Source organism: Monodelphis domestica, chromosome 3 (assembly GCF_027887165.1).
Source record: "Monodelphis domestica isolate mMonDom1 chromosome 3, mMonDom1.pri, whole genome shotgun sequence".
Lineage (NCBI taxonomy): Eukaryota > Metazoa > Chordata > Mammalia > Didelphimorphia > Didelphidae > Monodelphis > Monodelphis domestica.
Window position 1 is genome coordinate 303,944,951 of NC_077229.1, and position 25,283 is coordinate 303,970,233.

General features: G+C 37.3%; 1 protein-coding gene across 3 annotated transcripts in view; it reads right to left on the reverse strand.

Annotated features, from left to right (window-relative positions):
• Window positions 1–24,877, reverse strand: part of SDR16C5 (short chain dehydrogenase/reductase family 16C member 5) — a 37,901-nt gene extending 13,024 nt beyond the window's left edge. The window contains exons 1-5 of one of the 3 annotated variants that reach the window (XM_007487102.3): window positions 24,400–24,637; window positions 18,931–19,070; window positions 8,776–9,121; window positions 4,371–4,502; window positions 1,948–2,047 (exon numbers count right to left, since the gene is read on the reverse strand). In XM_007487102.3, coding sequence (XP_007487164.1) covers window positions 1,948–2,047; window positions 4,371–4,502; window positions 8,776–9,108 — 565 coding nt within the window. In that variant the 5' untranslated portion in view covers window positions 9,109–9,121; window positions 18,931–19,070; window positions 24,400–24,637. Of the gene's footprint in view, window positions 1–1,947; window positions 2,048–4,370; window positions 4,503–8,775; window positions 9,122–18,930; window positions 19,071–24,399; window positions 24,638–24,857 lie in introns of those variants that run through there. The other 2 variants (XM_007487103.3, XM_007487101.3) reach the window with 2 other exon arrangements.
• Between the last annotated feature and the right edge of the window lie 406 nt (window positions 24,878–25,283).

Sequence of the window (25,283 nt, forward strand, 5' to 3'; positions counted from 1 at the left end):
TTGACTCTATAGTGATTTCTCTATTTACTAGACATGTTGCCTCTGATTTCTTTTGGAGAATGTGGTATCTATGTTACATCAACACACTTGTCTGTAGTCATATTTCCCTTTGTTACAAATATATGCAATCTCAATTCACTTTGGGGCAAAGGTTGGAAGGGAAGAGCATTTAAGATGATTTTCATAGCTTTTCTAAATGCTGCAATCTTATTTCTTCTAGAGTGAAAAGGGAAGGTTTTTGCTAATAGGGTATGGCTGGAATAGTACCTGACAGCAGACTAGTATTAGAACCACCAGGATGAAGAGCCATATTACTGTTGTCAAGTATAGAAAGCTAAGAAAATGTTGGGAGAGGTAATTAGTAGGAGATAAAACAGGAGGGGAAGTATCAGTTTTATGGCATGCCTATGACTGTATGTGGGTGTGAGAGTAGAATCTTTGAGTGTAATGTATAAGCACCTTGGAACAAAGTCATTTGGCAGGAGAAGTATAAACTGATATACCCATGAAAAGGATCATTTCCAACTAGAGTAATGAGTCTTTGGAGAAAAGAGAGATGAAATAAGAGAGAGGGCATGGACAGCAGCTCGGAGGAATAGAGTGGGAGAGAAGAGCAGGTGGTCATAGTGTGTATAGATGAACTAGTAATCTTTATAGTAGCCTGGGAAGTTTGGGAAATTCTCTTTATGGCTATACAAGAATAAGATGATAGAGACATGTATTTTAGGCTACGGTAGAAAGTTCTCTAAGAATCAAATTATTTAGTATAGCCTCAAAATTAATGATAGTACATTGAAGCCTAAATGTGGTGCATTTTAAAGGTGCCTTATTGACAAGAAGGTCCTTTACCCTTTACTCTTCTCTCTACTAAGTCAGGAATTCTTAACCTAGAATCCAAGGGACTTCCAGGGAGTCTGTGTGTAGATTTTTAGGGGGTCAGTGAACTTGATTTAAAAAATAGTTTGATAACTACATTTCAAGATAATTGATCTTTATTTCATTTATTTAAAAACATTTTTCTGATAAGGGCTCCATTTAATTCATCAGACTGCTAAAGGGCTTTCCAACACACACATACACACACACACACAAAGGTTAAGAACTTCTACTTTATAGGAAGGACTGATCTATACTTCCCTGAGGGTCCTGAGATATTTGCAACCCAGTATTAGTTAGGCAGAGAATATTAGGCTACTTGCAGTGGGAGAATTCTGCCACTCTTATTATAGTGAGGGACCAGTGAATGAAATTTCACATTATTATTCATCTTATGTTATAAATATATTTACTTAGTTGTTCATTTGATTTTTTATTAGGGGAAAGGAAGATATTGTGGTTGCTGTAAACTTGTATTGTTCTTTGAAAAACAAAATAAAACACCTATCCTCCCCAACAAATCTTTACAAATACTATCTGTTAACAGTTTCAAGTAGAATTCTGGAGAAAGACTAGAGAATCACTGAATCTCAGTCTTACTCCTGAAGCTATACAATTCAACCTGCATCTTAACTAGATATACTTCTGCAATGCACTCAATAACAGGTCATCGGTTTTTGCTTGGAGGCCTCTAGTGAAGAGTACCCCATGCCACTTTTAGACTGCTATAATCATCAGAAAATTATTGTGAAAACACAAAACTTGATGGGCCACATTTCAGTTTCTTATCAAGGGGGTCATGTGAGAGATAAAGTTTAATTCAGGCTATATATTTCAATTTTATGTAAACAAGATGGTATTTGTGTCTACTTGCCTGTTGAAAGTTTGGAAAAATTAAGAGTAGAGATTTGATTCCAATTTTATTATAGACTTTATTTCATAATTTGCTTTCCTTGTGAAAGTAGGTTAATACTTTACTTAGGGCTATTATGCAACTTTAAGCTAAGGTTTGTAAAGGACAACACAAATGCAAAATATTACATAACATTGTTTTATCTATACAGTACCTACCTGACAGTTTATTTACTCCAAGTAATCCAGCTGAACTTGAAATGCAAACCAAGTGTCCATGGTTGTTAGCCATCATAGCAGGAAGGAAGGCTTTGTAAATCTGTGAGGCATGGTAAAATAAAGCATCAAGAATGTTTAGTTATGTAGCAGTCCTTAAATATAACATAGTTAAATATAACATTCCTTTCATTTCAGTTGGTTGTGTTGCCATTATGCTAAAAATAGGAAAAGATGCCAAAAGATGTTATTGAGTTTAAAGAGCATAGATCAAAATACAGTCTCTTCACTAAAGGAGCTTATGGTTGAGAATGAAGAATGGCATGAAGCTAACAATTATACACATGTATAAACATATACCTGCACCTCTGTGGTGCACACATATCCATGTGTGTAATATACACACAAAGTAGCACTCAATTAGTAAACTGGCACAGAGAACTTACCTGAGGTCCAGAGAAAAGTTTTGTTTAGGATCTAAAAATCAGTAATAATACTCATTTTTATCAAACTGAAAATAATAGATCCATAAATAATTGAGTTTAATGATTTTTGTGAACTTTAACAATAAACTTTCATTTTTAATTCAATGTTAATGCAAATGTCTTTATATTGATCTCTTCTATACACTTGGGCAGGCCTGCAAGTATATTAGTTTTCTTCATAAAGCAATCACATCATCAGATGAATGTAGTTGGTGAAAATATGATTAAGTATATAAACAATGATGATGGCTGTTTTAATCATATTTTATAAGTTACCACATAGTTACATATTAGTTTGGGAAGGTTTTCTTGCAGGGGAGAGTTGAGTTGGGAAACTGAGGTTCAAAGCAGTTATGCAATCTGTCTAAAGTCATAGCATGCTTATAAAGGGTCAGGATTATGGTTGCTGTTTTCTGACTCTAGAGTTCTTTCCATTGTACCATATTGTTATCCAGGTGAACAAAGACATGAAGGGTAGAAAATAGAAAAAGGTGGGAAACCCAGAAAAATATAGCTTAGGTAGATAATATGGGGAAACACTGTGAAAATTATAAAGTACCATGAAAATATAATTTATCATTTTTATTGGTTAAAGATTTATAAGAGCTTTACATATATTACCTCATTTGAACCTCACAACAATTTCATGAAGTAGGCATGGTGACCATTTTACTGATGAAGAAACCGAGATTAAATGAAGTTAAGTGACTTGTGGCTAGAAAGTATATGAAGCAATATTTGAACTCAGGTCTTCCTGACTCCAAGACCAGCTTTCTATCCACTATGTTATCTAACTTTAGAGATATTTTAAAGAGGACAAAAAAGGACAAATATGTAACATGGGGTGATGTCTTGACTCACAGTGAATTGGATTTAAGTGAGGCAGAGTTGTACCGAGTCCTCAGCCTTATTCTCTCTTCCAGAGTCATCCAAATCTAGTGGCAAGACCAAAGTCAGGACAACTGGTGATAGCCCAGGATGCAGTGGATGACCTTGGCTTCTCTGATGTCTCACTAAGCTCTAAGAGCTCCACAGCACCTGCTTTAGACACTGTTATGGCCACTGGAACAAACTACTCTCATCTGCCCATTCTGCTGGGAGAAGTCTTCACATGCTTGGGGTAGACACTATAACTCAATGACTGGTTTGAGACCCATCAGTTACCTTCCACCTGGTTTAGCCTATTTCCTGAGAGTTTTACTAGAGTGTGGCTACTGTATGTGCTACAGCTTCTTGACTCTGGCAAAGGGCTGAGCAAGCTCTCACACCAGAGGTCCTCCCCGAATCCCCCATATACCTCATCTAACTTTATTATAGATAGAGAGCTGACCCCTGCCTGGGTTTAAGTCCTACCTCTGATGTATACTGGTTGTGAGGGGCTGGGCAAATCACTTCACCTTTCATTGCTCCAAGGTAATTTGTACAATGAGAAGGCATAAAGCAGGTGTCAACCTGCATTGATAGGAATGTTTTGTAACTAGATGAAATCATAGTCATAACCCAATAATTCTATATCAATAAAATCATAGTTCTATTTAGAAAGGATTAACAAAGAGGTTTGAATGGTAGCTCGGCTGAGGTAATTCAAGCCTTGATTTGAAGAGATAAGCTACGTTAGAGAGTTTTGAAACTATTTCTGAATGCCAGAAAAGAAACCATTATTTGTTTAAAACAACTTGACTAATCTTATTTACAAAAGGGAACTTAAATGCTAAGGCAATTTTGTAGACATTGTAAGAAGATAAAAAAATTGGGCAGCAGCTAGGTAGCTTAGTGCACCAGATTTGGAGTCAGGAGGATCCAGTTCAAATTTGGCCTCACACACTTCCTAGCTGTGTAACCTTGGGCAAGTCACTTAATCTCCATCATCTAGCACTTATTGCCCTTGTCTTGAAATCCAGATCAGAAGTAAAGGTTAAGAAAAACAAAGATAAAGATTACCCAGAAATGTGCTTTGATATTCACATCAAATGCCTTTTCTATACATTCATCTGGAATCTCAAGGAACCTTTTTCCTGTTACAACTCCAGCATTATTAATGAGAATGGTGACATCGCCAACCTCTTTTTTAACCTGGATAGGAGAAAACAAAAAGAAGCAATTTGTTATATAATCTGAGTTTCATTTTCCTAGTGTTTTGTGATTTCATTACTTAATGAACTGGAGTAAAATGGAATGCCCTCCACTGAATTCTTACTCTGATAGCTTAACATGGCTTTGAGGTGATTCTTGTTTTTCAAGGTTATTATCAGGAGCGTATGAACTCTGGAAGGCCCTACCAAGCTGGAAAGATGCTAAGTACTGGCTCAACAGTGAACAAGAGATATACTAAAGGACCGGTCTAGCTAGGTTCAATCTCAGCATAAGGAGGTGATACAAAGGGATTATCTTTTTTTTTTTGTTCATTGAAACTCATTTACTATGTGAGAAGGAATAAACTTAGGATCACAAGATCATATATCTGGGGCTAGAAGGCACCTCAGGAGCCATCTAGGACAACCCCTTCATTTTAGAGGAAACTGAGGCCCAATGACAAGTAGTAATCATCAGAGGCTGAATATGAACCCAAGTCTTCTGACTCTAGAACTACTGTTCTCTCCACTAGACTGTGTTGCTAGCCTGCATTGGTGAAGGGAATACCCTAACCAGTAAAATCACAGATCCTTGAAATATTACTTAGGAAAGAGCTTGGTAGTAGGAAAAATTGTAAAAGACCTCTTCCTGCTTTTTTTTGCTGTAATAATTTTGTATTACTCAAATATAAGATGTTGCATGGTGCATGTAATGGGGTAGAGAGAGCCAACCTGGAAGTTAAGAAGACAAGATATGGATTCAGGTTCTGCTTCAGTAAATATTGCATGTGTGACTGGGGGCAAATCACTTAGCCTCAATGTCTCAGGCAACTCTTTAAGGTTATGGTTCTGCATAAATTACAGACAAATTGATGATCTGATAGAGGTTCCATGTTGATGAAATTATAGGTACTGAAGGGACACTCCATCACACTCTTCCCACCCCACCAATAATTTATCATACAACTCTCAATATCTTGATTCACATTCAATGAAGAAATGAGAGAAAACTGTACAATGAAGAGGTTCTGCTGTTACTAGAAAGGTCTACAGAATGAAATGCAGGTCTCTTATCTTTAGTTAGCCAGCTCTTCCAACAAATATCCCAGAGACTAAGGGGGTGAATACGTATATGAGAATGACAAGCCAGTCAGGGAACAATTTGGATGTAGGAGGTATCTTGGAAACTAGGTGAAATTTCTATCTATTCAATCTGTTATTGAAATTTCTTTGCCTTAATAGCATCAGGGTTACATGAATCGGGCTGATTCTAAGGTAAGTGGATTTATAACCTGAAGTAAACTAAGGAAGTTGCATAGTAAGGCAAAAATTACTTTATATCACTATGTAGCATTTTATTTTATTTTTTTGAGAAAAAAAACCATGATGAATACTTTGATTTGGTGCCCTAGAGAAGGGATAAAATGTATTACTAAGTCAAAATTTTACAGATATTACGGTTGGAAATAACCAGGTCAGTCCATTTGAAGTAAGAAATAGGAAGAAGGAAGAATGCCACTGTTCCTGGAAAAGTCCTTTGTGGCTAGATATGGTATCAATCCTTGCTAATAAGAAAGAGAAGGATACCTTGAGCTAGGAAATTTTGAGCTTCATTGGGCTAAGCCAATCAAGAGTCCCCATTGTATCTGGCATCAATATGAGAACTGAGAGGAGGGTGGAGAGAGACTACCAGATTGCTGAAATAAGACTGAAGTTGCCTAGATTGGAAATGTGCAAGTTCAGTCATTTTTCAGTTGTGCTCAATTATTTGTAGCCCCATTTGGGATTTTCTTGACAAAGATACTAGAGTGGTTTGCCATTTCTTTCTCTAGCTTGTTTGACTGATGAGGAAACTCAGGCATACAGGATTAAGGCATTTGCCCAGGGTCACATAGTTAGTAAGTGACTGAGGCTAGCTAGATTTGAACTCAGGAAGATAAATCTTCCTAATTCCAAGTCTTGTGCTATATCCACTGTGACATTTAGCTGCCTGGGTTGGAAATGGAGCAGGTCATGTTTTTGGGGGGGTCAGGTCATAAATGGGGATCAGGCCATGTAGTCCCTATACCTCCAGCCTGATAGGAAGATGGGGAGATCTTGTTCAGGAAAGGAAAGACTTTGTTCCTGTTAAGGGAACCCATGATTACTTAAGCCAAAAATTACACATGGGGACAAGTTTTTTTATGCTGGCCATTTAGCAGTAGGAAACCATGGCAGTTCCACTTGCTCTAAATTAGCACATTCCTAAAAATTGGGTAAAGCAATTCCCATAAGTAAAATTATATACTGAATGTACTAGGGCAAGTCATGACAAGTGTTTCAGTAATGTGAACAGAACCACCCAAATTCTTTCCTTCTATGAGCTTTGATTCAAGCTAGGCCACTTTTTCTCCTTTCCACAGAGCAATAAAAGTGTCTATACAGCAGACTGTTAAAGCACCTCCTTCTAACAGTTTGGGAGATAGTTGGGCTTAATGTTAAACACCAAAGTTCAGAGTTTTCTTTCCTCAAAGAATCTCTGAGAAAGTAAAAGTGGACAACTGAACCTACAATGTTCCTAACTAGTGATCACACATCAAAATGCTCTCTAAGTGTGATTGAACTCCTTTCACAGGGTATCATTTGATGAAAATGAACACTATCAAATGTAATTTGAGTCAAGATGTCTCCTTGCATCCATTTCCCCCCTCTTCTGCCAGCAATGCTGAATAATATCTTTCACAAGAGTTAGATTTAAGGCATACTTGCTAGTTAGCAAGGATTTTTCTGTTCACATACATTCTCTTAAAAAATAATTGGTTTGATTGATTCAAAGACTCAGAGCTGAAAGGGACCTTAACAGGTCATCTCTTAAAAGTATAAATAAACTTCTAACTCAAAGGGAAAAGTCTAAACTAGTGATGTCAAACTCAAATACAAATGGATTCCTGCAGTCACATATTAACTTAGCAAAACACAAATTAACATCTATTTTGTACTATATTTTATTTATTTTGTTAAATATTTCCCAATTGCATTTTTCTAATCCTTTACCTTCCATCTTAGAATCAATACTGTGTATTGTTTCCAAGGCAGAAAAGTAGTAAGGGTTAAGCAATGGGGGATAAAGTGACTTGCCCAGGGTCACATAGCTAGTAAGTGTCTGAGGCCACATTTGAATCCAGGACTTCCCATCTCTAAGCCTAGCTTTCACCTCCTGCCCTCTCCCAATTATATTTTAATCTGATTTGACCTAAGGGTCATACACTGGACACCTCTGATCCAGACTATTCAAGATAGCTGTTCTGAATTTCTTGGGAATTATTTCCCCCAACAATAATTGATTATTTCTAATTTATTTTATATATAGAATTTAGATGAACAGAAGAGGTTTACATTTCTCTCATTCGATTTTGAGCCCCTTTAGAGGAGAAAAAAAATCTTTTACCTTTCTTTGTTTCCCTAGCTTAGCACAGTGCCTAGAATATAATAGGTGCTTAATAAATGTTCATCAATCAACTATTTCTGTTGATATTGAAACTAGTATTGATTTAAAAGTACAATATAAAACTACCTTTTTAAATAAAAGACACAACTTACATAGCAATGGGACAAACTAGCTACTTGCATTTTCTGGTTTCTTCCCATGACAGAAGAAGGAAGTGGCAGAGTAGTCTAGGGTGGTCCTAGATGGAAGAAGTCTTACACAGTTGGATTTATATACTATTAACTATTTTTCTCCTCACCGAACCTAGGCACTATGGTTTACAATAACGTTGATGATATTTCACAGTTTTGTACTTTTATCCTCACTAAACTGGGTGCAAAGGACAAAGGTATATGAAGATGGTAACTGGAAATATGGGATAGGAGAGAGAGCAAAGTACTTCTAATTTTGCCCCTGCTCTATGGGGTTATTCTTCCCTCTAAATGACCTGTCTAGAAATAAAATAAGATCAAGAGATTTTTGGATAAAGAATACACTTAGATTTAATTTAATGCTATTGACATACAAGTGGTAACAAAACTGTAATTATTTTGGAAATTAAAGGCCAAAGATAACATATATGAATTAGGTTGCAAACTCCCAATGGTATGATTTATATCATTCATTATCTATCTTTGTATACCCAGGACCTAGCATAGTGCCTTGAAAATAGTAAATATTTAATGTTTGCCAAACCAGATTACTATATTATAGAGATCTCAATGCAAATTTAAATCACTAATTTAAAGGTTAGGTACTTGATACAGTTTTACTATGTAAAGGAACTAAGCCAGTACACAGGACTTACCTGATCTGCCACTCTGTAGACATCTTGCCTTTGACCACAGTTACAGGTGTAGGTATACACTCTTGATGCACCAGCTTCTTTGGCCAATTTAGAAGTTTCCTGGTTGCCCTCTGGATTGATATCCCAGAGAACAAGGGTCGCCCCCAGATGGGCAAATCTTAAGGCTAATAAGCGTCCAATTCCACTTCCGGCTCCTGTTATAAGGACTATTTCACCAGAAACATTTTTCTTTGGCTTTGGAGCTATCATATAAAATAAAGCCTCCAAAAAGCCATATGTAAATTTGCCAAGAAAAATGAGCAGATGGTTCAAATCATTCATCTTCGAAAGCATAGTCAGCAGATGCCTATAAAGAGAGATGTATTTACTGGGTACTGTGGAAGAGGCATGAAAAGAAAAAGATTTTGAAGGACAAGCCAAGATGCAAGAGACTAAGCTGGGGATATGTTTTGTCAATCAAGAGGAAGATTATAAAACAGAATGTTCCCAGGAGGAGTGGCAATTGAGCTGACAAAGGGGGAGGGGCTGAGAGTGGCAGTGGAGGCTGGCTAAAGACCCTGATTGTGCTGGCTTGTTTTTTGGGGGCTTTCTGATCAAGGGGAGAGTCATTCTCTCTCTGGCAGTTGAGGCTGGCAGTTGGGGCTGGATGAAGACCCTGATTGTGCTGGTTTGTTTTGGGGGCTTTCTGATTTAGGGGAGACCCCTGCGCTCTCTGAGATTTTGACTGACCAAGAGTTGGAGTTTTTCTGGCCACAGAGAGAGAAGAAGGAGAAACTTGGCTTTTGAGTTGGTTGTCTCTCTGATAGTTTAAGCTGGCCAAGAGAAACTGAGAGACTTTGAGAGAGAGGAGAAGGAGATCCTTTGGGTGTGTTCCCCTCTAGCAGCTTTCTCTAATCAAAAGCCAGAGAATAGCAGTCATTGTAAGAAGAAACAGGTTCCCCCAATTTACCACTTCTATTTCAATTGGCACCCCAAGTCTGATGGTACCCAACAATCCCTCAGGCAGGAAAGAAAGACAGTAAAGATGTTCAAACAAGTAGTTTTTGGTGTGGTGATCATCGTAACCATCGTCTGCTATTGGGTATACCATATACTATACAGCAAGATAACCCAAATGGTAGTGGAAACTGTGGATTATGTTAGTAATGCTACAATGACTGTTTTACAATTACCATGTCAACATGAATTGGTTCTCTGGTAACTCCTGGCACAAGTATATGTAATCTTTATGGCTGTGTTGCAGACTCTATCCCAAGACAATAAAGTATTCAGATTCATGGTTCCCCTTAAGGCAGAGAAGGTTAAGGTGGTTGACAACAACTTAGACAAGATGATTAAGGCAGTGTTTGAACAATTCAGGAAAAAGGTTTAGAACTAGTTATGGGCAAGGACAATGTGCAATCAGAGAATGCACCGCAGGAAACTGAAGGTAGCAGTGAAAATGAAAACCTGGCTGCTAGTGCCCCTGAGAAAATCTGTCCATTGAAGGAGGTCACCAAGCTGACTACCATGCTGGTGTGATCCACTCAAAAGCCCGTAGGCAATTCAGTCCCCAGGAACTTGAGTCCATAAAATGCCATTTTCCAAAATTTGTGGACCATCCTTTTAAGTCCCACAAGGAGCTTAAAAGGGCATTTAGGATCTTTGATCCACATTTCGAGAATGTTGAATTTCTTTTATCAGAACTGTTCACCTCCCATGAAAAAGGCAATTTGTGGAGAAGACTAGATCTGATAGAAATTTAACTAGCTGGCCAACAGTAGATCAAGGAGGGGATATGGACTTTGCAAATCCAACTGCCATGTCATACCTTAGATGTTACAGGGAGGATTTGCTTCAAGCAATTAAGCAATGCTGTTCCAAACCTGGTGCACGGTCCAAATTTGAAAAGGTTAGGCAGGGGAAAGGGGAACATCCTGCTACATACATAGACTGTCTGTCAGAGATGGCAGAGTCCATCTTAGGTTTAGAAACAGATAATGAAGAGACAGCTGGCTATGTACATAGACAATTTCTGAGGGGATGCACACCAAATTTGAGGACATTTTTTAAGAACTATTTCCCCAAGTATGATTCAGTTTCCCTAATTGAATTGAGAGAGGCTGCAGGTTACCTATTTGAAAATAGTTCATATCAGAACAAGGAAGTTAAAGATCTTAAGGAAAAGTTAGAGAGGACTGAAAAGGATTTGAAACAGAGGGAAATTGAAGAAATAAAAAATTTGAACACGGTTAGAACATACACAAAACCGGTTTCTCAAAAATCTAGTTACCAGGCAAGATCAGTGCAAAGAGAACTAGGGAGTGTTTCTTTTGTCACCGGAAAGGGCATTTGATTAGAGACTGTTTCTTAAAGAAGAAACAGGAGAGTACTAACAAAGAAAAATATAATGCAGGAACTAGGTACAAGAAATCCACTTGCTGCTCACACTGCAAGTTGAAGTCCTCCCAGCAAGCTCCTGACTTGAGGCAAATGCAAAAGGCAATAGAAATTGGAGCAAAACCAAAGTATTCAGATATCATTAAAAGAGAGTTATGACGCCAAACCCATAAGTTATTTAGTGTGACAAATAGTAGGGATAATGACAATGAGGCTGCAGTTGAAAGAAATAGTGAAAAATTGGGAAATAGTGAAAATTTGGTGCAAAGATGTGAATCTGTGAATGATAGCTATTGCAATAAGGCAAGAGAAAGGCAGAAAAAGATTAAGGAATATGAGGCAGAAATGAAGGAAATGACATCTCAGACAGTAAATGAGATGAAAGCCCTTGAAATGAGTTGTACAGTAACTAAACAGGAAAAGTCTTGTAAAGGAAATAAAATCATTCCTAGAGAACTTTTCCCAATGTATAGTGGATAATGGGATTGAATTATACAAGAGAAAAAGAAAGAAAAAGTCACAAGAACTCAAACAAAAGTTTGTGACCGATACAGACACACATAATTTCAATTCCCTAAAGGTTACTGTTGCTAAAGATGACAATGCTTTTAAAAACATACACAGATGAACTCCCACCAAACTCAGTTGTTTCTGAAAATAGCTTTATGGCAGAGGTACCCTTAGAAAAGTCATCTGATTTGAAACCAGAAGCTAAAACTTTCCATCCAGTATTGAGTGATTTAATTGAGAAAAATTTAACTAGAAATGAAGCTAAAATTACTTTTGAAAAATTTAATCATATTCAAAGTAATGGAGGTGACATATCAGTTAAATTTGAATCTGGGGACAGAATGGCAGGCTTAGTAACAACCAAGGATTCAGTTAGTGTCAATGTTCAAAATGGCAAAGGGGTATCTGGCCAAAGTAACAGCCATGGTTTAGATTCATGTTCCATTGAAGACTTCATTGGAAATGAATCAAATCAAGAAGAATTAACTGGGTTACATATGCAGCTAGAAGAGGGTAGCAAGGATATAGACAATGGGTCATTAGTTATGAACACCTTGGCTACTAAACCAGAAACAGATACATGTTGTTGTGAGGGGCAACATGAAGACACACATCCTATTACTGATGGTACAGGGGGAAATGCAGAAGTACAAACCTTATTCCCAGAAGACAGTAATAAAATAGAGGGAAAGATTCCTATCTCTACACAGTCAAGTGAGAATGGAGTTAAATACCTCAGACTAGTGGTAGAGTAGGATCTGTGATTACTTACAGTATACAAGATCTGGAAGACGAAGCTAACCCCACACCATCAAGTTTACCAATTCAAAATTAAAACAAAAAGCTTAGTAGTGAGACATATCCAGAAACTGATTTGAGCAACACAGAAGCTGGTGACAAAGGCTTAGATCCAACTACAAAGCCAGAATTACCAACATCTGACAAGAGTTCACATGGCATTGTGCAAAATCCAAATAGCATAGTGATTGCATCTAGTGAAACAGATTTAGACACCAAATCTCAAGGGATACAAGAAGGTGTAGTAATAATGACTGAAAATGATGTAGAACAAATGACTCATCAGTTTTATAAGCTTTATGAAGAGGTAGACGAAGAAGGGGACGTTTGGGACACAAGTGAAAAGATAGAATACCTAGAGCCAGTGCAAACAAACTCTTACCATGACACTGAGGAGGAGTTATTCTTTGGACACAGAATTAGTTGTATACCATTTGAAAAAAATTATGCAAGCTTAGGGGTTGACAATGAAAATGATTTTGTAGATAAGTTGAATTACATGGCTTATGTGGATACAGATTCTGAATGGGAAGGATAATATCAAGAAATATGTTGAGAAATGGAGGAAGGGACATAGATACACAGTTTCACTTCTAGTCTCTAACTTCAAACATATGAAAAGTACCATTCAAGCTGTAACAGTGAAACCAAGATTAGTTGGAGTTCCATAGGGTAACATTCTACACTAAACCTTATGTGAATGAAGACTAGTCTTGGGATAGCAGAGGAAATAAGTTATTCCAGCAAAAGAAGAACAAGTTCAACAAGAACACTTCTAAACTTGTGGAAAAATTCCAACTCATAACTAGGAAAGATGCATACATCAAAAGTGCTAGAGAAGCATGGATTCACATTGGTTGAATCTGTTGTTACAAGACTTTAACAGCAAGATATTCTTGAGAACTGAAAAAAAAAGCCTCAATATGACATATAAAAATCATCCCTGCCTGTCACAATAACAAAACAGAAAAAACAAGATACAAAACTAACCACGAGATAGATTTTAGTGAAAGGTGAAACAACATGATTTAGCAAACTTGAAAACTCAAATCTTATGCATAATGCTCACACCCATCCATGTAAAACACCTGTACACCTTACCTGCAAGCACAAAGAAGCACAAATGCAAAAGCTTACCTCCATACACGAAGAAAACACATGTTCAGCATATTTGCATGCATGAAGAATGATTGATAATTTCTGACATACATGCAAGAAGATTACATCGTACTTCCATGCAAAAGTAATTTTTCACTTTCTCACACACACATTAAAACCTAACTTGCACACATGTTCGTGTTTTGGGTTCTTGATTGTGGCAGTGGATCCTGATTTGAAGAACACAAGTCTTCAATCAAGTAACAGAAGACTGAAGAGTGATATGCTAACCAGAGAGCAAGGAAGAGGTTCTACAAGCAACATGTATGGATATGGAAGGACTTTTGGAACTTTGAAATCTTGGAACTTTTGATCATGGAGAGATGTAAGAATGTGTCGTTGTACATGTGAACATCATATATATATATAATATATGCATACACATCCTATATAGAGTTCATTATAGGAAGATATTCATGGATTGGGTAAGTATATAATGTGCATAGGCATAACAAAGAGACATACTGATGAGATTTCTGTGGAAAATTCAAACAGCTAAAGATTTTTCTTTTTGTTTGAGTTTGCACAGAAATCTACAAGGATGCACATATGTAAAATTGTATAGATACTATGTATACATGTAAGTACTAATATCTAACATACTAACTTTATTAAAGCATATCATTAATATTCTCACTACTAACATTAGTGATAGCCTAGTGTATTTGTTTAAGGCATAAGAAAGTAGAGACAGTAGTTCTGAAGTATAAAAGTTAGATTTCATTATGATTGTTGGTTAGCATTTGTTAGTGATAGGAAATTTTCTTAGTGATTATATAGACAGTAGGACATAAGATAATAGCATGTTTTGAATGTTACTGAAATTATTGCATTGATTTGACAATTGTTATTTAATCTGTTATGATGTAAAAATTTTTTGTCATGTAAATCTCTTACCTAAACCATTTTCCTATCCCACTCTTAGCTTAGCATTTAGATAGATAGATTAGCTAAGATGAGTTAGGATTTTGTTGTTTTGGGAAGGGTGTGGGTATATTTACAATAGAACAAAGTTAAAATAGATAGATGACAGTATTGTTAAGGTAAGTGTCATTGAAAAATGCAAGTTGCATTTTTTCCTAATAAAAAGGGGTGATTGTGGTAGAGGCATGAAGAGAAAAAGGTTTTGAAGGACAAGCCAAGATGCAAGAGACTAATCTGGGGATATGTTTTGTCAATCAAGAGGAAGATTCTAAAACGGAATATTCCCAGGAGGAGTAGCAGTTGAGTTGACAAAGGGGGAGGGGCTGAGAGTGTGATTCTTTCTCTCTGGCAGTTGAGACTGGCAGTGGAGGCTGGCTAAAGACCCTGATTGTGCTGGCTTGTTTTTTGGGGGCTTTCTGATCAAGGGGAGAGTCACTCTCTCTCTGGCAGTTGAGGCTGGCTGAAGACTCTGATTGTGCTGGTTTGGTTTTGGGGGTTTTCTGATTTAGGGGAGACCCCTGTGCTCTCTGAGATTTTGACTGACCAAGAGTTGGAGTTTTTCTGGCCACAGAGAGAGAAGAAGGAGAAACTTGGCTTTTGAGTTGGTTGTCTCTCTGATAGTTTAAGCTGGCCAGGAGAAACTGAGAGACCTTGATGGTGTAGTAAAAGAAGAAAGAAGATCTTAGCTATTGTCCTTCATTTATCTAACTGTTCTTCTTCTCACCTTTGTTACTTGGAGTATTTCCATAACCCTCTCAAATTCCCCTTATAGATTAGGGAAACCCTCATTCTACTTTCCTCATTTTCCTATCCTGTTATCCCAATAAACCCCTATTTGAAAAAGGAAGAGAAAAGATCTTTATAGTTCACTTAGGGAGGAGGGAAGAAGCCAAAGGCTTCAAGAAGAATTGGGAGGTGAAGGGGGGCAGGGAGCAGAGAGTTGGAAAAGGGAGGGAGTGAGGGAGGAAGGTGGTTAGAAAGTAGATTGATCCATTAGCCATCAATAGGAATTAATAGGCCAACCCCAGAGTAAACCCCTGAGCAGTCCTCTGGTTACAAGCATTCCTGTGTGCCAGGATCCCTATGTGGCAGCATTCCCCTGTGCTAGCAGTGTCTCTCATCTATCCCCATTGTAACTAGGAGATCCTCAGGGTGGTTCCCCTCTAGCAGCTCTCTCTTGTCACAGCCAGAGAGTAGAGCAGTCATTGCAACAAGAAACAGTTCCCCTCAGTTTACCTTTCTCTATCTCAATCAGTAATAGTTTCCCTTACTTTACATATTCTATTTCAATAATAATAATAACAATAATAATGTCATAAGCCAGCAGACAGTAGTCAGTTAAAAAAGACAGTTTTCTCTCAGTTTACTTTTCTATATTTCAAGCAGTAATAGTTTTCCATCAGTTTAAATATTATATTTCAAGAAGAAATAGTTTCACTCAGTTTCCTATAGACTGCTATTTCTATTTCAAGTGGCACCCCAGATTCACCTCAATGTACATATTCTATTTCAGTACCATATTTTAGGAAAGGCATTGACAAACGGGAATTGAGGGTGATATTTTTGGAAAGACATTGACAAGCTAGACAAATTATAACGTTTCCAAATGAAAGTGACAAGAATGATGAAAGGCTTGGAGATCATTCTATATAAATTTTGGTTGAAGGAATTAATTATATATTATTCAGGAGAAGAGAAGACTGGAGAAAATGTGAATGCCATCTTCAAGTCTCCCATAGAAGAAGGAATAGAGCCTGTTCTAAGCTCAGAAAGCATAGGTAAGAGCAACTAGTAGAAGTTGCAAAGAGACAAATTTTGGCTGAAGGTAAGGGAAAATTGCCTAATATTTAGAGCTATATCAAAGTGGAATGTGTTGATTAAGGAAATAGTGGATTCTCTGCTATCCACCTCCAGAGAAAGAACTGTTGGAGCAAGAATACAGATGGAGGGGGAAGCTGGTTAGCTCAGTAGATTGAGAGCCAGGCCTAGAGATGGGAGCTCCTAGGTTCAAATCTGACCTCAGCCACTTCCCAGCTGTGTGACCCTGGGCAAGTCACTTAATCTCCATTGCCTAGCCCTTACCACTCTTCTGCTTTTGTAACCAATACACAGTATTGATTCCAAGACTGAAGGTAAGGGTTTTAAAAAAAAGAATGCAGATGGAAACATGGTTTTTCATTTGTTTATTTGGTTATATGTTTTAGGGTTTGGGTTTTATAAGAGTATTCACTTAAAAATGAATAATATGGAAACATGTTTTGCATGATAATACACATATAGCCCAAGATTTAATTGCTTGCCAGCTCCAGGAGGAAGAAGAAGGGAGGGAGACTATTTGGATTATATAACTTCAGAAAACTCATGTGGAAATTTATTAAAATTAAAAAAAAATTAAAATAAAGAGACAGTGAATTCTTTTTTACTAGAAAATCTTTAAAGAAAGGCTGAATAACCACTTGTCAGGTATGTTGTAGAAGGAATTCTTATTAAAGAATGACTTGCACTGTTAGACTGCTGAGTTCCTTTTTCCAGGTCAGAAAGTTTGTACTTCATGATGAAGATAAAGAGCAGAACTTCTTGGACCAACGAGGAATTTATGAACTTAAGTTTAGTTGATCAGTCTCTATATTTGAACCAAACTAAATCTGGATTCTAAACTCTTTGTAGGTAGCGACAATAACAAATCTTTAGATTTCAGTCATTTTAGTCTTGGAGGTCAAGTTCAAGTGAAAAGATATTGAAAGAATACTATCAGAGGTGGAATAGGAACAATTCAGTGTTAGCGGTATTGCAGGGCTTGTGCCAAGCTGAGGCTAAGGGGGGAAAATGGCTGTTCTATATCAATAAGGCAAGTGATGGTGCTTTGTACTGTCCCAACTTGTTCTGGAATTGAGCATATGATTATGAAGTTAGAAATTTGAGGAGAAGGAAAATTAACTCAAGGAAAAATAATGTTGCATAATAAAAATTTACCCAAAGATTATTTAATACTATACATTTTGTATCTACAAATGAGCATAGTAAATTTGTTTCAGAATAGAACTGTCTAGTCAGAAAAAAAGTTGATAGTTATTTTTGCTAAAGTAAAGATCACTAAGCTGGTGTTTCATGAAGTGGTATCCTTCCCTCTTTCCCCTGTCTCCTTATAAGGTGATAGAGTTTTAAAATTTCCAAGGTTGCTATAGTTTTTTGCATGAATTATATATATATATATATATATATATATGATCCATATTATGGAGAGCTTTAAGAGAAGGGCTTCCACTGCAACAATATCACAGCTACACAATACAGTCTGTGATCTCTCCATATCTCCAGAGGTTATGTAAAAATTGTCAAACTTGAAAAAAATTAAAAATATTTCCCTTTGAGCACAAGTTGGATCAGTCAAGACTTGGGTGGGGTGCCTCTATATTATAGGCAAGGTAAGAAAATTTCACACTTGCACTTTTTGTGGTAGTAAAGAATTGGAAATTGAAGGGATGTCCATCAGTTGAGGAATGAATGAACAAGTGGTATGTGATTGTGATGAAATACTATTGTGCTATAAGAAATGACAAGCAGGATGACTTTGGAAAAATCTGCCAAGATTTACATGAACTGATGCAAAGTGAAATGACCATAACCAGAACAATATTGTACATGGTGATAGCAATATTTTGTGATGGACAACTGTGAATGATCTAGTTATCCTCAGCAATTCAGTGATTCAAGACAATCCAAGAGATTAATGATGAAAAATGCCATCTTCCTCCTGGGAAATAATTGATGTAGTTTGAATACAGACTGAAACATACTATATTTCATTTTCTTCTTTTTTTTTCTTTTCATTTGAGATCTCTTCTACAAAATGACTAATATGGAAAAAAATCTTTTACATGCTAGGTGAAAGGGAGCAAGAAAGAGGGTGAGAGGAGGAGAGAATTAGAAACTCAAAATTTAAAAAATTGTTAAAAATTGTTTTTACATGTAATTGGGGAAAAATAAAATATTATTTAAAAATGAAAAAGGGAAATTGTACATCCTGGGTATTAATTATAATTATAGGATGCAGTAAATCTTCAGTGAGGTAGCATGGTTGTGTAGTAGATAAGAGTGATAGGCCTGAAGTACAAGAGTATCACCTGTTATCCAGAACCATGAGCAGGCTTGCTTTTTCTTTTTTTTCTTTTGGTCAAAAATTTAGCTATCAGTACCAAAGTTCATAGTTTTCATGAACATTTCCTGACAATAGCTTCAGCACAGGTTGACTGCCAAAGTGACTTTCTGATCAAAGACATTCTACCGCCTTCCTTGAAGAGATTTTTACTTATATTCTAAGCTTAGCATTTTCTCTTCCTTCATTTCAGTTGCTTTATTCTAGCGTTTTTATTTTTTACCCATTACCTTTTTTCTCTTTGCTTTTTTCTGCCTCTTGAAGTCTCATGTATAATACAAAGATTTTTCTTTCTCTATTTCTCAGCCACAATCTTTTCCTCAATGATCTGATTGTTCTATTCTTCTGTTCTTTTCTTCTTTTCTTTTTCCTACTCCATGAGAGAACAGAAAAGATTTGCTAACCAAATTTGAGGAAAATTTCAATCAGCTGAAACCCAATTAGTCAGGACCAACAAATAATATATTATTACAGGACTTGGGTGAAGGTGAGTAGATATCTTAAATTTAGAGTATGGGAATTATGCAATGAGTCTTCCATTTACTCCACTTATAGTTTGCATGTGCCTAGTTATTTACTATTATCTCATCTATTAGAATGTAAGGTTTTTGATGGCAGGGACTTTCTGCCTTCTTTGCATTTCTAGCCACAGTATTTCACTCATATAAAGTGCTTAATGAATACTTGCTAGTTTTTGGAGAGGATAAGAGAGCAGAAGAGAGGAGAGAAATGAGTAATAAGGTAAGTGGTGATGGGAACGTTAAAAAGAAGGAAGGGGAGGGGAGAGGATGGAAACAGTATCGGACAGCACAGAAAAATTAAGAGCAGATAAAGCTAGATAAAAGACAAAAGGGGACAGAATATGCTTATTCATAATAGTACACCTGATTTCTACTGGTGACCTTCAGGTGTCAAAGAATTGGAATCAAAAAAAGATTTAATTAAGTTCAATATAGGTCTTACTTAATCCAACCTTATTTTTACAGATGAGAAAATAGAAGCCCAGAGAAATTAAGTGACATGCAAAATCGTATAGCCAGGCAGTGCTGAGGTTTGAAGCAAAGTCTTGACTCCCAAAGTAGACACATTCCACTAAGAATGTATGCTACTTCCAGTTGGGGAATATATTTCCAACAAGAATTGATGTGAAAATAATTTCAATAAAGGATTAAGATTTAATAAGAAAGAAAATTAAAATAATTGGAACCTTCCATTGCCTCAGGATTCAGGATCATAGAATGAATGATCTGAGTGAACAAGTGTGTGGGTGTATGTGACAAAGAAGCAAATTTAGGTTTCTAAAATTAAAAAAATTCTAAACAATTGAGGTTATTAAAAAAGCTCAATGGGCTCCTTCTAGCCATCTTCAAGCTGTAGTTGGGCCACCTATCAGAAGTGATACACAAAGGACTCCTAAAGTAGGCATCTTAAGTGCTTTCCAAATCCGAGATCCTATTGATAGCACAAACAAAATTTAAAGGAACATATTTCACCTACTTAAGAAGGAAAAACCCAATTTATTGTAAGGCTTTTGGTATTCTAAAACCTGTGGGAATGTTATTACTAACCACATTAAACCTTTCCCCCTCTTCCTTTACTTCCCAACTAAAAAGAGGTTCAGCTACCTGAAAAGTAACATAATTGCATTTCTTAGAATTAAAAAAAACCCCAACAAATTCAGACAATTATTTTGAATTTAGAGTAGTTCATACTGTATATGAAATGTATTCCCTTGATAAATGAAAATAAAATGTGCAAATATAACAGTTCTTTAGTAAAGGAATGTATCTAAAGCGAGAGATACTAAATGTATTTTAAGATGAGAAAAAAAAGATAGAATAAATTATTGAGAAGAATTGGATAATTAGTCTAAAGCCAAAGCAATGATATTATCAAGCCTCATTTTTTTTCTTCTGAAGGGTGTCACCCTTCCTTAGGGGCAAGGTAGTGGCAAATTATGGAGTAACTTAAGTTATTAAATACATCTTTGGCAAGGCTATTTATGATTATTTTAAAATAAATGCAAGTCAAATTACCAATGAGATTGTGAGGGCAAATTTGGATACAGAAAACACCAAAATAGGAAACACAAAGTTAGGGAGAAAGGCTGATATTTCTGAGAATGACTAAATGTAAATAAAATGGTGGAGGTTTTTCAGAGATCTTTTGGTATCAGTAACACTAATCATTTTATAAATCACCTAGAATGAGAGAAGTTACAGATTATAACCTCTTTTCTAAAGAAAGCTTTAGGAGTGAATTTCAGGAAGATTCCACTGTGAAACAAAAGAAGACCAGTGAAAGTTAGCACAATTAATTTAGAATAAAATAATCTAACCTTGAATTTTTATATTTATATGCTTTGCTTTAAGAACCAACTATAACAGAAGAAAGGGTTCTAACTACTATTAATAATGTATGGGATAAAAATGAGCATTCAGTGCCACCTACTCAAATAAAAAAAACTTGGAGTCAGAAAGTAAGAGTAGAAGAGATGGAAATTTATTCTTTTCCTCCCATAGCAATGGCAGATGCCCTAGTGGCAAATGCAGTGCCTGAGCACAAATACAAACATTATATAGGTTCCTGACCTCTGGATCCCCACTCTCTCCTCTGTCTGGTCTATCTTTGTCTGGGGGCCAGGATTTACAATCTAAGCGCAAAATCTACCCCAATCAGAAATAGCAAGATATGTGAGCGCATCACTTGGGAGGAGGTAAGGGTAAGAGTATTACCCTAAAATTTCAAAGGTAAAGAAGAGATAAGAAGGCAGCTAGATTGGTTTTGGATTAAAAGGCCAGCCTTTCATCCTCCCAAGGTGCCAGGGGCCCACCTCCTAAATATTTTCTAGGCAGGACATCCTTGACACTAAAATAAACCGCTTAAAAAAATAAACTTGTTTTACACATTCCATTTTTAATTGGAGGTATAAGCTGGATGCTTTGCCTTTAGGAGGATCCACTTAATTTTATCTCATTCAATAATGATTGTTAATTCAAAGGAAGGCAAAATGGTGGAGTGGAAAAAGGGCTAGCTAACTTTGGAAGATCCGAGTTCAAATTCTACCTTAGATACAAACATACTCTTTTTATTGTGTGTGTCACATAAATTCCCAGTGCTTCCAGGAAATCCTCAAAGATGGTAAGTCACAGATGAGTTGGTAATATGCCCTGGTAGAGAGAGTCCATACAAGTGTTCCCTACACACATGAAACCACATTACAAGTTTCACACATGTTTGGCCCCAAACTAGAAACTCTTCCTTACAGTTATTACCACTATTTAATTTGCAGAAAACCATACTGTTTTTAAGTAAATAGGATGTTTACTACTTGTTGCCTAGTTTCAAGAAAACTCACTCTTTCTGGAGAAGGCTGAGTAGTTGATAAGTTAGAAAGCAAAAAGTGAGGGGGCCAAAGTGACAATTGATTAGCAGAACTGCACATAGCAGGAATTTAAATGTTGTTGACTCATTGCTATCAGCTTTACACATTTCCACACAATTTCATATGCTTTTCTAATCACTGGTTAAGATGAACTAGGGATTCTTGTAGTACAGTAATCTTCAGATACTGCTCCTAAAAGGCAGGCCTGGGTGAGATGTCCTAGTGAATCAATGGTGAGTTCTGGGTACCCTGAAGACACTAAGTCAACTGAAAGTTAGGGAGAAATAGCCTCTAAAACTTCATAGGAGGTAGGTAGGCAGTGGGAGAAGACCGAACAACAGGTTTCAGGATTTATTTCACCACTGTTTCTAGGACAATCCTGATTAACTTCTTTTTGAACCTGAGGAGTATGGCAATGTTGAACTCTTAGAGAAAGAGTAGAGTTCACCTTAGCTGGGTGTAGGTAAATAAAAAATTAGATATGTAATCCTGCCTCTCCTAGGCTCAAGAAACTTCTGTGGCTCCCTATAGCTTCTAGAATAACAAAGAAACCACTTTGGTAACCAAAATCCATTACATTCTGGCTCAAGCCAGGTTGTCCCAAGGCTGGTTCACTTTCCTTTCCTTCCCACACTAGATTGTAGCCATATTAGCCTACTTTTTGTTCCTTTAGGAACTCCTAGGTTACACATTTAAAATGCTTCATAACCTGGGTCCAATCTATGTTTGCAGCACATGTTATTCCTATTCTTGCACACTATGGTCTATGAAACTGGTCTTGCTGTTACTCATCATACTCCATCTTCTGCCTTGTCATCCTGTCCTTGGAATTGGCTCCTGAACCATTATCTCTTAGAGTCCCAAGCATTCTTCAAGACTCAGCTTGATGCATTCTACAAGAAGCCTTATTTACATATGCATATGTTGTTTTTCCTGGATTGAAGCTTTTCAACATTCTAGATGGATTCTGAATCTGAATGTAGGACCTAGTAGGTACTCAACAAATGCTTGATGATTGATTCTCCATATTTGACATTAAAAAATATATATATTTCTTCTTTCTTTTTTTTTAAACCCTTACCTTCCACCTTTTTTTTTTTAAACCCTTACCTTCCACCTTAGAATTAATACTATGTATTGGTTCCAAGGCAGAAGAATGGTAAGGGCTAGACAATGGAGGTTAAGCTAAGTTGCAGCAAACTATGGGCTAGAATGGAGATCTCAGCTACCAGGTCAGTCAGTGCAATTTCACATCACTAAGTTACTTTTCACCCTGCAACAGTTACTCTGGATACACTAGTCAAGAATAGAATGGGAGTTCTTTGCCTAGTTTTCAACTACTCAGCTATCTTTATGATCAAAGGATGATTTACAACCTCTCTAAGCACCTTTACAGAAAGCTGGGAGAGAATGGTGTAGTAGATGAACACATAAAGAAAGGAAGAAGAAGCAGGTGACCTACAGAAAGGAGAGGCGAAAAGGAAAGAAAATAAAAGCTTGTTAATTGAAAGAGAAAAAATAAATTTAAAAAAGGGCGAAAAAATCATTCACATCCCATGGGGTAGGGTAGAGGTTAGGTGGGCGTGTGAAGGACTTGGAGAAGGTGAAAACTCACTCCAAAGTTAATGAAAGTACTGTAAGCCTTCAGAATTAAACCGCATGTGCAAGGGTGTGTGTGTGTATGTGTGTTGTGTGAACGCATGTGTGTACACACACTAAATGACTTCCTAGTTATTTCTGCTTTCACTCAAAATGCTTGGGTGACCTATTCAGCAAACAGGGATCAGCAAGCTACACCTCCACCAGAGTAGGAGCTGAGGTTACAGAGGAAAAATTAATACAGTACCCAATCCCACGTAATTTGCATTTTATCAGAACAATACAATCACATATTAATAAGGGAAGAAGATACACTGTTAATTAGGAGAATCAGAAATCTGAAACAAGCATATTAGCAAAGCTAAAAGTTACGAGTACTGGGAAACTCTTACTGCCTTCAATTCAACTAGATTTAAAAATATGATAAAAAAAAAAAAAACCCAAACAACCAACCCCTAAATTGAAGAAGAGCTTTAGAATAGCAGAAGGCAAAAGCAGGATAGCCACCTCCCACCCCTGTTCCCTTCTTCTCCCCCTAGACCCCCTTTCCTTCATTCCTGCCTTGCGTTTAGTAGAAGAAATTCTCCCCTTCACCCAGAAACTAGAGGCACTCAAGATCATTCCTCTACAAACGCGCGGCACACACAATTCCAGAGAAGCCCGAGTTCCCTGTTGCTAATCACCTCCTCCACCACATCCACTTAATGCCACTTACTTGCAACTCTTGGAAGCACTGGACTCAGACTGTTGCTGAAGCCTTCCGAAAGGAAGCAAAAGTTCACACTGATACACATCAAGCACTGACGCCCGGCGCCTGCGCTTTAGCTTTGGAACGCGGCCCTGGAATGGGCGCCCCAAAGTTGGTCTTGGATTTGGGAACTGTTGGTCATGTGAGTTCCTCAGGCAGGGCTAGAAGCTGAGGGCGCGCACCGTCTGAACGTCCCTAAAACTTTCCTAGCATCCTCTCTGCCCGGTCTCCCTCCCTCTTCCACCCTCAACCCCTCCGCCCCCCTTCCCGGATCTTTGAAAATAAGCAATTTGGACCTTTGGGTGGGGTCGACTAGAACCTATCGCGGGTAGGAAGAACGAGACAGGGTTGGGTCACATCCATACAGCCCTAGGTAGACAATTCCTCTCGGTCTCCTGCATGAAGTTCGAGAGACAAAGTATTACCGAATTCCGACGAGGATGGAAGAATTCCTCTGCTCTGCGTAGTCACCTGTGGGGCCCCGCAGTGCCCTTGAGAGCCACTGGGTGGCACTGGCAGGCCTAAGGCTTAAACAGAAGAAGAGAAGACGGGAACAAGGGAGGGGAGAGACAGACAGAGACAAAGACAGAGACGAGGAGAGAGAGAGACAGAGAGAAATTTAAGAGGTTCTTGTGTGATGGAGGACTATCTTGAAAGGTCTCAGAGGGGACACCTGTGTTAATAACGCTTGCCAACTCTGAACTGGAAAAGGGAATGGCAGTAGCTGCATTCACCTTTCATGTGACTCTCACTGACTAGCAAGGTCCTCGAAAATTATCCCAGGGATAGTTTGTATTGTGTTGTATTTACTAACAGAATTTCCATCCTTCTTTGTAAAACCATTTCATGTG